This window comes from Drosophila simulans, chromosome X (genome assembly GCF_016746395.2).
Source record: "Drosophila simulans strain w501 chromosome X, Prin_Dsim_3.1, whole genome shotgun sequence".
Lineage (NCBI taxonomy): Eukaryota > Metazoa > Arthropoda > Insecta > Diptera > Drosophilidae > Drosophila > Drosophila simulans.
Window position 1 is genome coordinate 1,863,539 of NC_052525.2, and position 13,414 is coordinate 1,876,952.

The 13,414-nt window shown below is 48.4% G+C and overlaps 1 protein-coding gene across 1 annotated transcript; it reads left to right on the forward strand.

Annotated features, from left to right (window-relative positions):
• Positions 1 to 49: 49 nt before the first annotated feature.
• Positions 50 to 13,202, forward strand: LOC27206763 (fasciculation and elongation protein zeta-2). Its single transcript, XM_016182572.3, has 5 exons — positions 50 to 1,109; positions 10,193 to 10,674; positions 10,742 to 10,957; positions 11,027 to 11,116; positions 11,187 to 13,202. Exons 1-5 carry the CDS (start codon positions 571 to 573, stop codon positions 11,267 to 11,269), a joined length of 1,410 nt encoding a protein of 469 aa, XP_016037772.1. The 5' UTR covers positions 50 to 570; the 3' UTR covers positions 11,270 to 13,202.
• Positions 13,203 to 13,414: the final 212 nt, after the last annotated feature.

Here is a 13,414-nt window from a genome sequence, read left to right on the forward strand (position 1 = left end):
CCACATTTCGTAACAGACCAAAGTACTAAATATGACCTAAAACGGCATTTGGCGGTCAGCCGTTTATGGTCACACCACTCTCAGTCGAAAATAGTTGTAAAGGCAAGCAGTTCGCTCGCTAGTCGCAGAAACGCAAATTGTAGAAACAAAACAATAGCAGCCGCGTCTAAGTGCAAGTGTGATTTATTTTTTTTATTGTTTGGTGTTTAGTGTGCTCGTGAGCAGATCAGTGTATCAAACAAACAGCCAGAAAGTCGAGCGCTGGGCAAGCAGAATAAGTCCAATTGGAATTGTCCGAACCGCAGTTTCACGGAGTCGAGTGTTCCGTGTTTCGTATTCCGGGGCATTTTCCCCGCCGAAAGCCCCGCTCAACCCCCAAGCAAGCAGCCGAATTAGGGGTTGCAAAGTTTTTGCAGCTAGTACGGAAAAGTCAGAGGAACTTGTTTTCTAAAGGAAGAAAAGGGAAGCGCGCAAGCGACGACTGCCCCCAAAGTCCAAACGGAATCGGAGTCTGAATCGGAATCGGAAGGGGACTCCGCCGAATCCTTGAGAGAATCCTTTGCGCGTGCCATGCGTGACCTCGGCACCAAAATGGCCGAGCTAAAATTCGAGGCTCCATTGGCAAAGTTCGAGGAGACGGACGAGTGGGGCGGCTGCGACTTCATCTCGAGTCAGAATGCCATTAACGACACGCTCAACCTGAATCTGAAGGACTCCTCCGCCGGCGGCAAGCCGGATTCGACCAAGCTGCGGCTCCTGGAGGATGCTGTACGCGATGCGCACGTGAGCAAGAACGGAGGAGGAGCTGGCTCCATTAGCCCCAATTGCAACACGCTCCACGGTGGGTCACTTATTGAAATCGGATTGTCCGATGTGGGATTGGTGCCGGGCGAGGGAGCCGGCGTTGGTCTGGACGGTCTGGAGAAGCGCTCCCTGGCCGTCGGCGACCATGTGGACAACTTCACGGAGACCTTCGGCGGGAGTCTGGAGGATCTGGTCAACACGTTCGACGAAAAGATAACCAAGTGCTTCGGTAACTACGAAGAGAACGTTGAGGAGCTGGCTCCGGTGCAGGTTCGCAGCCAGGAGGAGATCATGAACGAATGCCAGTAAGTAAACCAACAATCCTTTAATTTAAGCGTTTGATTTTTGTAACTAAGTAATGGGAGACAGCTTTTCCGTAAATAAATTACCAGATTAAAAGTTGGGAAATTATAATTTGAATGAAGGCATTGGATTATTTCTTTTCCAAATGTCTGATGTCATGCTATAACCACTTATAGATTGGGAAGATTGGGGGTGGCTTTTGGTTGGGCTACATCATGTAACCCCAAGAGTCAAAGGAAGTGCCGGAGTAGGGATGCCGCATGATACAATCCAATCCTATAGTTATGTAAAGTGCATTTTGCAATGTTTTGCGTTTTAGTGCTGTTTTCTGCTTTCGTGTCTATTGCGACGCTGGGGCTGTTGAGTGCGCATGCTCCGAGCTCGGACCGCTACCCCGTAACCCCTGACCCCTGATCCCGGCGACCCACCCCGCTTCGCTGCACCCCCTGGCTGGCTGTTCCAGCCGCGGCGCCACATAACGACGTAATCCTGCCCGAACCGCCCGAGTGCTGGGTGATGGGAGGTGGGTGGTTGGCGACGGTTGGCTAGTGCTTTCTTGTTGGATCGATAAAAGTGCCAGGAGTTTTCGCTACTCGCTGTTTTCATCTGGGCTTTCCAAGACTGTTGCGCTTTGCCTCGGATGCAACTGGGCGCACAATGTCGCTGGCAGTGGTACCGCCGCCGTGGTATGCCCCATTGTAACGCTGATCCACTTATGTCAAGGAAGCGGCAATCACAGAAAGTGGGGGCAATAAATCATATTACGTCCATTGGCCAGATAAACACTTCACGGAGCATTGGCCAGGGTGGTGGGAAGGGGTTTCGGGTGGACTTGAATATGGCTATGGATACGAAAGTGGAGGGCGATGAAGGGGCTGGGGCTTCAGAGATTTGACTCGGACGTGGAATGCAAGTCCAACGAGAAGGGAAAACAATAATACTATATAGATGTGTTTCCCTCTCTTTCGCTCTCGGCTGACATCAGCCATAAATTTGATAATCGCGTGCACACCCGCGCACTATGGGAAATTTACCCCCTTGTTTGGTCAAAACCCATTTTATGAAAGTTATTAGATTAAGACAATATTAAATGCTTGCATTCATAATTGTTCTGCATACCAGAAATAAATATAGATGGCGCCACAACAAAGAAATCAGCTGTGGAAAACAGCTGTTGCAATTAAAGAAATCCCTATACAAAATTATTATTATTATAAGGGGCGGTGACACAAATTGCCCACAATTTTTGGTATCATAAAAGATATGTGCTAGTGTAACCCTATGCAAAAATCATCCTAATATCTCTCCCAGTTCTGGAGTTATTCATTTTGGTCAGAAGGAGTGTTCGAATTTCCCATAGTGCCGCGGTGCATGTGTGTGTGTTTACGAGCGCGAATACTCACTCACATCCTGTGCAAATAAATAAACACACAGTGGGCATTCGCTAAGCTGCACCCTGCACAAATGATCCATTGCTATTATGGCCACTGAAGTTTTAAAGATTCTGTAAATCTATAGCTAGATATATATACTTGTTAGATGGATGTGATTTTGTTATCATTGCTTGTACCGCCAGTACCGCCAGTACTCACTGTATTTTAATATGTGTGGCCATATGCGTGTCCAAAATATTTTGACGAATTTAGAAACAGTGATTGAAATTCCAGATTTTGCACTGACGAAATGAATAATCATACATACTACTTGCGCATGCTAGTGTGTGTTTTTATATGTAATCTGAGTGTTTGGATGAATAACTGTTTGCTCTTGGCCCTGCTCCGCAATTCCTCATGAAGCCGTATGCAGATGCTGGGAACTCACCTCTGCCTCCTGGAAGTCTGAAATCGTGGAAGCCTGGAAGGCTGAAAGCCTGAACAGATAAAGCAACTCTGCCAGCCAAAGTCGTTCGCTCTGATGCAGTTTGCCTTAATTGCGTTCTTTGTTTTTCATTTTATGAGTATTCATTGCCACCGCTGTCACCACTGCCCCTCCCCCTCATTCGCTCTCCATCCCCACCTCTTTCTGCTGCCGCTGCCCTCTTCTAGCCCCACACGAACTGAACTGTCACTGTCTCTTCTCCCGCTCTCGCTCTCGCTGTCGCTCTCTGGGGAGAGTATGGGAATCGCGGCATGATGACTTCTCAAACACTTTCACGGGCCAAGTGAGAGAAGAAGAGAGCGGGTCAAGTTACGTGACAGGCACTGCTCTCTTTTAGGGCATCCATGTGTGTCCTGCGGTATTTATAATCGAATCCCATCGAATTGGTTATGTGGTCCCAGAAGTGCAATATGTGTGTGGGGTATCACGCATTCGACCCCAGATGCTGGGTGCCGATGGTCTGCTCTTGTGTGTTGGCGCATTAAACGCAGCTGCGCCGCGCCGTCCACGCCAGTTGTCAATATTTACCTTATTCACTGCTGATTCCGTGGAAAGTGTGCTGCCGAGTGGGCTAGCCGGGCCGAAGGTCGCTCCATTGTTCCAGTGCCTGTTCTGGGAACCATCCCCCACCGCCTATCCTTCCTCTCCCGCCCAGCTTGCCCTCATCCGCTTGTGGCCAAGTTTTCAACTGCATTCCGCTCTGATTAGTAGCAGCTGCTCCAAGGACGAAGTTCGGAAAAGTTCGAGCGGAAAAGTTGCGTCAGCACGGAAAGGCTCTTCTTGGCCATGTTGGTGGCGCAAGAAGAAGAGCGGAGACTGCAGGATAACAAGATGGGGACTACTTACAGAAGCAGTTGTGCTGGCCAGTGAATAATTCTCTAAATGTTTCTTTTATCCAAGGCGTAATTCGCAGTACGCAGTGCAGGCACGACCGGCAGTCGAGCTGATGACCATATGCCAGGCACGACCATAAAATGCGCTCCATATGGCCAGCATTCTTCCGGTGCGGCTACTGAGGCCCAAAACACCATGCTGAGTTTCGCTCATAATCGGCTTGTTGCTGGCGACCCACTTTCGCGCCACGTCCAGTGCCCAAGAGCCAATCGATTCCTGTTCCGCAGCGCGGTTCAACGGCCTGCATCCTGCCACCTAAGAGCTGCGCAGCTTGCAGCATTCTGTGTGCCCAAGCTGTAGATGTAGGGAGTAGTTCAGATGCCTTCGCAGGTCGTCGGGGATCATCATCAGCCGAAACCCGTTCGCATCCATTTGCGGCAAATGCCAAAAGCTGCTCCGCCTGGCCAAGCTGCTAGTCTGATCGCGTTTCGCGATCTAGCGATCTGCAGTAAGATCGATTAAATCACTCGGCTATTAATTGACCACACGCAATGCCAGCACTTGCATCAGCCGAAGCGTCGATTGCTCTTAATTGGCAGTTGGTTGGGCAACCTGCTAACCAGTTTGCGGCCTTCTCCGACTGTGGAATCAGTTCCAAGATCGCAATGCGCTTAAGTGACGACGACTCATGTCGTGTGCTTGGAACCCGAGTGCCATTCAAAACGTTACCCGAAATCGAGACTTGAGCCCAAGTAGGACGCGTCCACTTCTCGGGTTCACTGACTGGCCAGTGCAGTGTGTCTTTGGGGTGGCCGAGGCTAAGCCCAGATCGGACTTCCTTCCTTCACGGTCCTGGGCCGCAGGGCAGCCACTGAACTGCATGGTAATCAATTAGCAGGTCCCCGCTATAAATAATCAGATGGAACAGGGGCAGGGGCAGGGGCAGGGGCAGGGGATGATTGCCTGGGGTTGCTAGACAGGACACGGCCTAGCGGCAGCGTAACCGCCCTCTTATGTAAGTGGCGAATGGGAACAACAACACAGTTAATATGCATGGGGAGCATTATAGTTTTTGCGCAGACACAAGAGTGCTTCAATTTGATACTAGCCACTTCTCTCCGTGCGCCCGTGCGACAGAAATTCGCCTTGGGTTGGGGTGGTTTCCGTATCCGCTGGATGAGTCATGCCGTCAACATGTCGTATGCGTGTTTAGCGGGTAGCAGGGGCTAAGGCGCTAAGAACTTATCAATCCGTCGCATGCATTCAGAAGGGGCGCGAGGAAAGGGGTGGGGCTGGCAGCGGGGCGAGTGCACGAGTGCCACTTCCTTTTCGGACCCTGCCCCTGAAGGGTGGGCTGCAGTCTGAAACCGAGGGGCCAAAGGCCGTTAACCTTTTGGGCATTTGTTTGGAGGCGTCGTCCGGGGACACGGGCCATCCCACCCACTGGGCGCACAGCAGGACACCCCCGAATGCTAATTGCCGACCTAACCTCGCTCAACTTGCCACGGGCACTGTTTTCGGCGCCATTCGAATATTAGGAATGTCTGACTGCCATCGAAGAGATACTGTATCTGATGACTAAGCCGAGCCACACAGGCGGAGCCTTTGCCTGCGGCCGCATTACATCATCAGCAAACAAAACAACGTTTGGGGCACAGTCAAGGACAAAGCCCGGCGAACGGAGCGGCGCGGCGCGGGGCAGTGGCCAGAGCCGGGGGTTGAAGCCAGCCGAGCACGGATGTTGTAAAATTGGGCTGAGTCCCGCCACGGAATCTGCATCTGCATTTGCAGCAGATGACTCTGGCATTGAGTCGAGGGAGTGGGCGGTGCGTCAAGGATGCGCCGAGGACGCTCCAGTGGATGCGCTGCCAAGAGAACCACTCACAAGGGTCCTTGGAGGACCCGGATCAACAAAGCCCGTCGCCAGCGGGGGCGACTGTCTGCTCTTGGCTTCAATAACTTCTCGGCACAACTTTACAACTTGGTGCCAACCCAACTGAACGGGCTGACATTGGGGAAAAGTGTGTGGCAATGTAGCTACCTACTTACATGAATACGTATTCAGACGATCCACCGAAACGAGATCACCCCCATCGAGATGCCCCATCAATCGTAATCGTCGCTTCTTAGCAATCTTCACTGCCCACACTGTAGTGGTGTATGTACGTATTTATGTACCTATACTACAGTATACATTTGCTATATACGACACAATGTGTGTGCCGTGGGTTTTGTTCTTTGTTTGCATTTTTGCTGTTATCTGTTTGTGGGCCACATAACTGCCAGCATTTTCCTCTGCGGTTTCGGACGCTGAAGATTGGCATGGATTGCCGATGCCAAGACCGAAGCCATAGACAACATTGCCCAGTTTCTCTCGCGCGTTTTGTTAATGCTAATGGCCTATTTAAACAAATTAATTATAAATTGATTTTGCCCAAGCACGCGAACAAGTCCGAAATGGCAACTCGCGCTTAAAAGTCCAAATTGTTTGTTTCCATTTCATTTCATTACAGTTTTGTTTTGTTTAGGCGTCGTAAAATGTCTTCTGTTTATGGATCATTTTGAGATACCATGGATCGTAGGCTGATAGCTGTGCAATGTTCTCAGCCTGAACGAAATGCCAGGAATGTTTTTCAGGAGGCGTCCCACCCACGTGAAACGAATTCAGAACCAACTCCCCCAGCTCATCTTTCTTGTCGCCGATGTCATTCGCCGTGTCCCCGATTCTCCACCCCATCCATCCAAGGCCCGCCGCAGTCCATTAGCAGCACGGTCCACAGCTCGATTTGAATTGGGATCGACTATATGGGCTATGCGGCTCCTGTGCCAACGCAAAGTGTGAACGGCCTAAAATTAGAAACGCTTTGAAGTGTGCAAGACATGATTTTCCCACCTCTCGCGCCTGTTTTTATTTTTATTTTAGTTTTTTTCTTTTTCGCTGCAAGTGTGTGTTTTAGTTTGCGGTGGCATTTTTGTATCCACGAATTTGCTGTCGCCGTAAACACGTACAGCGGAGTCCAAGTTGATAGTGCAACGCCTATTGATAGCAATGGGCATTCAAAGCCAGCTCAGCTCATATGGCTGTTTCTGCTTAGGGAAAGTTCAATTAGTTATCAAGAAGTTTAAGTAGGTCCGCGGCAGCGTGTGCTATTATCTTCGCCGCAGCTGTGTGTATGTGTGTGTGTGTTCATAGGTGGAAAATAAGCAGCACAGGGTCACCCTGTGACTTCCTACGGAGAGGAGAAAGGTGAAGGGAGCCAGAGAAAACTTTCACACAAGCAAAGAGAAAATATGTAGCTATGTAACAACCCCAAAGCCAGTCGATTGGCTGCCAGCCCGGCCTCCCACTCAGCTGTTTTCACTGGAAGAAATAGTTAATGGAGTGATTGAATGGCACTTGCTCTTGAATTTCAAGCCTGATTATTCACTGAACATGTTGCAGGGTATCGAGTAGTCGGCCCATCTCAGATCTGCCGACTGCAAGTTGCCGAAAATTAAGAGTGCGATTGTACAGCGCGTTGCGGTTGAGTGAAAATACGTGTGAACGAACCTCAAAACACAACACACAACACATAACACACAACACAACAACATGAAGACAACAATAGCCGTCGAAAAAACATATATTTGAAATGCTAAAGCAGCTTGAGAAACCTGATAGTGTCCGCTCTATTGCCCTTACTACCCGTAATTTCACCCATTTCACCTATAACTCAGTGCTGGCGGATCGAAGATTCAGCTGCATGTTGGCCAAGAGTCCGAGATCGCGGCAATCCAGAACTTGCTAAGTGGCACTACCTACAATATACATATGTATACCCAACGTGGGGTATCGTCTCAGATTCCTCTAGCTAAAGCTTTGGATCTCCGGCGGCATTTCCATGCTATAACAAGACATCGAATCGTGTTAGAAAGTTATTTCTTCATTGTTCGCGGCGATGAGGCGGCCCACCAAATAATTCATTTCCTATGAAATTTCAATTTGCTGGGAGTCAACACAGAAATACGAAAATCAGGAAGAAGCAGCGCCAAAAAAATGCCAAGCACAATTAACAAAAAACCGCAGAGAAAGAGGAAAAAACAATAAAACATTCGGTACGGCGTGGGCGAAATGAAGCCAATTGGCTGAAAATGTAGAGGGGAGTCTGTGGGGGGTGGATGATATGGGGGACACTTGGACAGTTTGGCTGATCATCATCATCGTCATGGCGGGCGGCGCTGATTCATCAGCTGGAGACACAAGTTGATTCGGTTATCTAAGTACGCGCAATTAAAATTCATTAAAATATTGCCGCTTCCATAATAAATAAATGTTCATCATCCGCTGTTTTTTGTGCCCTAACCAGTCGGCGGGGGGCATCATGACTTTGGGACATGTGCTGCCAAGTAGGTGAAACCAAAAAAATGCTGAAGAGTAAGGGTATTGCAGACTTCGGTGCCGCGGAACTCCGCCCAACCCACTTGTTATTAAATATGATGTTTGTTTGTCTAAACGATGATCTCATGTTTCGTGTGCCGATTTTCGAGACCAAACAGCTACGGCTAATTGTCGGACTGCGGAGCATGTTCTGAAACTCATATTCCAATGCCAGCCGGCGGAGTGCGGCACGCCCCGAAGTATCGGGTCGGGGTCACCGCTGGCCAAGAGATGAGCTTCCGAATCGGGAGCACTTGTGATAATGGGTGGTCAGGGTAGATCCCATCTACGCGCATGATAAACGAGGCTCGTAATTGTAATTGCCATTGCCGATGGGTGCGAGTGGAGTCTGGGCACTAATTGCCCGAGGCGATGATGGAAGCTCGGGAATGCCAGGGCGTGGAATGGCCAGGGAGTGCGCGGATGCAATCTGAGCTGGTTGTGCGCGATAGGGAAGTGAGTTCTGCAGACGGCGGGCCGGAAGAGATGAGCACAGTGGAGCAACTGGCAGCGAACTAAACTGGTGCTTGTGTAGATCGAGGTCACTGCCCTTCGGTTCCGGACTACCCATTCGATCTGACCCAGATTCTGCGACTGGACTGGCGACGCGAATGGCGACACTGATGTGTCAATTTGGTGCGTGCAATTCCACTTGGTAGCCGGCCATTCCGTCCCATTTCCGACTCCGATTAGCCAGCACAGCTTCACCGAAAGTGTCTGTCGAGCGGCGGAGTGAGTGCTCCGTAATTAGTTCGCTTTGATGGCAGTTTAAATATTCATTCGTAATCTGTTCGCCCCCTCGTCCCTCATCCAAAAGCGAGCTCCAAAAGTGTTGCCCACACCACCGACACGTACATACAGCAGTCATACACACACATTTCATGGCGGCCTCGACACATTCCATTCCGAGCCGAGATACAGCCTCTGCACTGGGCGAATCCACAGACTTGTACAGTGCGTACCAGAGCTGTATGACCACCAGAGCTGTATTTCGCTTCCGCGGTGTACAGGTAGTCACTTCCGATTCCACTTGACTTGTACTCCCACAAAATCGGCCGCTGGCAGTGAATCATCTTGAACTAATCAGCAAAGTGCAGTCAATTGCCTGGCAATGTAGAGCATGAATAATTATGGGCGAATGAATCCCTCCACTGGGTGGGGAGTGGAAGTCGGTGGCCGTCTTGTCGGCAATTAAATGATTGGCAGTGATCATGAAATTTGATAGCAACTGTGCCAGCGCACTCGAAACAGACAAACCGTCTGACTGGCAAGCGAGTTCTTCTGGCAGCAAATGTGGGCCCAATGCCAAAGCCAAGGGAACTGGTGGAGATTACAGTGAACTATCTACAAACGCACTGTGACACTGGGTTCCTCGGAGCCCCATTACGAGTATTAACTCATCTCTCCAACTGTGCGCGAGTTTTTATTGTTAGGAAATGAACTGTCGGTCAGGACTTTCCTTGTAGCCGGGTGCGAAGTGGTGGCAGTGCTCCCCCTTTAAGACTGCCCCCCACCAATCCGAGATGCAGTCGCAGCTGCCTCATTATCTTCGGAAACGATGTGCATGGGGCAATTTGTCAGTTGCCTAGGCTTCCGTGAACAGAAAGGCGGGCGGCACTTGGCGGTTTATTGTGCCAGTTCTTTCCCTCGCCGGGTTTCGTGGGTGGCGACAAGTACATGGAACATTTGTTGCTGAATGTGGCAAGGAGGTGCCAAGAGCTATGCAAAGAATGGGCGAATGATGAAAGGAAAAAACTCATAACGAGGCACTCCAATAAATGGCGTTTCTTTGGCTTGCATGGAAAGTATTTTCTTGGCAGAAAGGCTTTCCATATCTGTAGCGTTGCTTTGGCTATACTATTTTCCATATTGAGGAATTAGGGGAATGGAATGTTTACTCATCAACACACATGAATTCATTTCGATTTACTGACCTGAAAGCACCTTTTCTTGCAGAATGTGGTGGACCATCACAGGAAACTTTGGCAACATTCTGCCCATCGACTGGTCCAAGTCGTACACCCGTCAGATGCACATGCCCACACTGAATCTGGGCCAGAACCACACGAAGCAGCAGCAGCAGAATCGCAACCAGCAGCAGCAGTTGCACAACCAGAGCCACCAGGCGTATCCACACACCAACGGTGCGGGATCCGGATCCGGATCCGGGCTGGATGCCCAGACTCCGGGCGATGAGTTCAACGATCTGACCAGCGAGGACGAGGCGGTGGCCAACGACCTGGACATGCACGCCCTCATCCTTAACGGCTTGAACGGGGACATGGACGACCAGCCGATTAAGACGGTGGAGGAGGTGATCAAGGAGATCGACGACATCATGGACGAGGCCGAGAGCCCGCTGGACGAGCCGGAGACCTGCGATTCGGAGGTGATCGAGAAGGCGCGAGAGGTGCTGGGCGCCCCCCTCTATGCGGAAAGTAAGCAGGCGACGACGTCCAGGATGCCAGTTACACAGATGAACATAATCCGCACTTTCTCTTGCAGAACTACAATATCTGACCACGACACAGCTGAACGAGCTGTACATGGAGATGGAGGTGCTGATCCAGGAGCTGAGCGAGACGTTGATCAACGAGCTGGCCCTGCGCGACGAGCTGGAGTTCGAGAAGGAGCTGAAGAACTCGTTCATCTCTCTGCTCCTGGCAGTTCAGAACAAAAGGAGGCAGTACCATGTGGAGAAGAAGCGCGGCAAGTTCCAGGGTGAGTTTCGCAAACCAAAATTCCAGCCAGCGCGTTCATATTTAACACGGCTACTCCCTGTGCATGCAGGTCCCGAGCCCAAGTACTTGACCACAGTCATTCCGTATCACCTGGAGAACGGCACGCCCAACAACCAGTCCCTGCAGGTCCTGATCAAGAGTAAGTACCCATTGCGGGCTAAACATCCGAGACGCCGACTCTAATGCCGACTCCTCCCCATCTCTTGCAGTTCTCAAGGCCATCAACGAGGACAGCCCGACGGTTCCGGCCCTCCTCACGGACTACATCCTGAAGGTGCTCTGCCCTACATAAGCGCCGCAAGCGGTAGTCGCCGAGGAGCAGGAACCCCAGCTGTCGCTCTATCTCTCTGTCTGTGTTTATACAATTATACAACTTGCATATACACACCGAACACACCACACATAATTTAATGATTAGTTCGTACTTTAAATTATTGTTTGAATGCAATCCGTGTACTCTCCGCGGAGAAGAAGATTTCCACATGAAGAGAGGACCCTAGTGATTGGATAACAACACCTTCGTCTGTCGAATATGAGGCACCCAAAGTGGGGTCTTCTTCTCAACGGAGTCCTTTTCCCGGCCGATTCGACCGCCAGAACGAAATATGCAACAAAACAAAACATACATGTAATACACATACATATATAGACACATATATATATAACGAAATATTTACGGAGAGCGCGCTCTAGGAACTCAGCCAGTCCTCCCATGGCAATAATACTCAATTCTCTTCGCCGCCTCTCTTTCTCTTTAAGGAGCATTAGTATTGTTAAAGAGCCGACTCCAACTAAGCTTAATATACATACATATATGGTAAATGCATCTGGGGCCAGTTGCAAGTCCGCCTGCAGGTGCAGCTTCATTTTTTCGTCTATATGTGAAATATGCAGATCTAAATCGATACACGCTTGCATTATGTTCGCCCAGCTTTCCGCGATCGAACGGGCAGCCAATCACTAGGTTTTACAATAAGGATCTTATCTTCTATGTAATATATAATCTGATTATAAGAGGTGTGTGGCCTGCAGTCCCTGGAAAATCCGCCGTTTCGAAATGTGTTCCGAGTGCAATTTACAAAAATATCATTTGAGATGGCATCAGAATCAGACTCAGAATCAGAAAATCAGAATCAGTTGCAGCAATTGTTTTCGCTTCGCTTTAAGTTTACATACGCCTAATTTACTCATTTTTATTGTTTACGAGGCCATAAAACGCGTTCTGTTTTGTTCAAAACAATTGTTTAATGTAAATGGAGGAAACACAAATTTAATTTTAATTTGCATAGAAAACGCTGTGTTATTTACTTTTACCAAACAAGCATAAATAAAACGCTAATGATAATGATAACGATAATGATAATGGTAATTATTATTATGATTACAAATAAATCGAATAATAGCTAAAGCTCAGTCAGGCGCACAGTGCTCTTCTTTTCACTACGATTACCAAGTGCATATTTAGATGATCCGTACTTCTTGTCCTTAGCATCTAAGCTGCCAGCCACACTAACCAGCGAACTTAGAGCGATAACCGAGTGGGGGAAGTACAAGTATAAGATATATACACATAAAGTTGCATCAAGTCCAAATGAACCACATTATATCATGTCTCACATCTCACACGACAAAACTAGACGAGGAAGAACGAGGATTCCAGCCCATTTGATCATCCATTTGATCATCGCTAATGGCTCTTCGGATAGAGTAGTATCCTCTATCTGTGAATCACATCTAATGCAAATCTTAGGTACCTTTGTTAGTAAACGATATGCAAGATATACCTAAAATCGAGAACCTATATAAAAGACAAAATACACACTCAAGCGAAACCGCATAAATGTTTACGACTTCATATACAACAAATATAAATGTATATCAAATATGGTCGCGCTTTATAAACCAAACGTATTTAAAACGTATTACTAAATCGCAAATCTTTCAATGGAATGTGACTTTTTTGGGTCTCTGCCGAGTAAAACAAATATTGAAAACCAAGCGAAGGCTACATAAATCATATAATATGATACAAAATTAAGAAGGGATCCCCTTCCCCCAATTGTACGCGTATTTGTAAATTATTTGAAATGCAAATAAATGACAGCCTAGGATGGAAATTATATTTATTTGATAAATTAGTAAAAGGAGAACAAAAAATACTTAGTTCTATGTACAATGGACAAACCGAAAACTTTTAAATTGCTTGAATAAAAAGAAGAAAACTATTTACTGTCACTTTGCACTTGGATTGGAATTGATTTACGGGGTGATTTTCCCATCATTTTCCATCATTCTAAGCAGACTCAAAAAGCTTGTGCTGCGAAAAATTAGGGTGAACTACTAACTTTGCCCCACCGAATCGAATTTTAACGGAATTCTGGACAGTGTGGCACAACGTTTCGAAAATAGAGGGCAAAGTGCAAAATCAATCTTTGAG

Bases quoted from the DNA above. Each gene is read 5' to 3' on its own strand.
- LOC27206763 (XM_016182572.3), top strand. From the start codon at position 571: ATGCGTGACCTCGGCACCAAAATGGCCGAGCTAAAATTCGAGGCTCCA. The intron at 10,675-10,741 runs GTAAGCAGGCGA...TTTCTCTTGCAG, and splicing joins CGCCCCCCTCTATGCGGAAA to AACTACAATATCTGACCACG. The intron at 11,117-11,186 runs GTAAGTACCCAT...CATCTCTTGCAG, and splicing joins CCTGCAGGTCCTGATCAAGA to TTCTCAAGGCCATCAACGAG.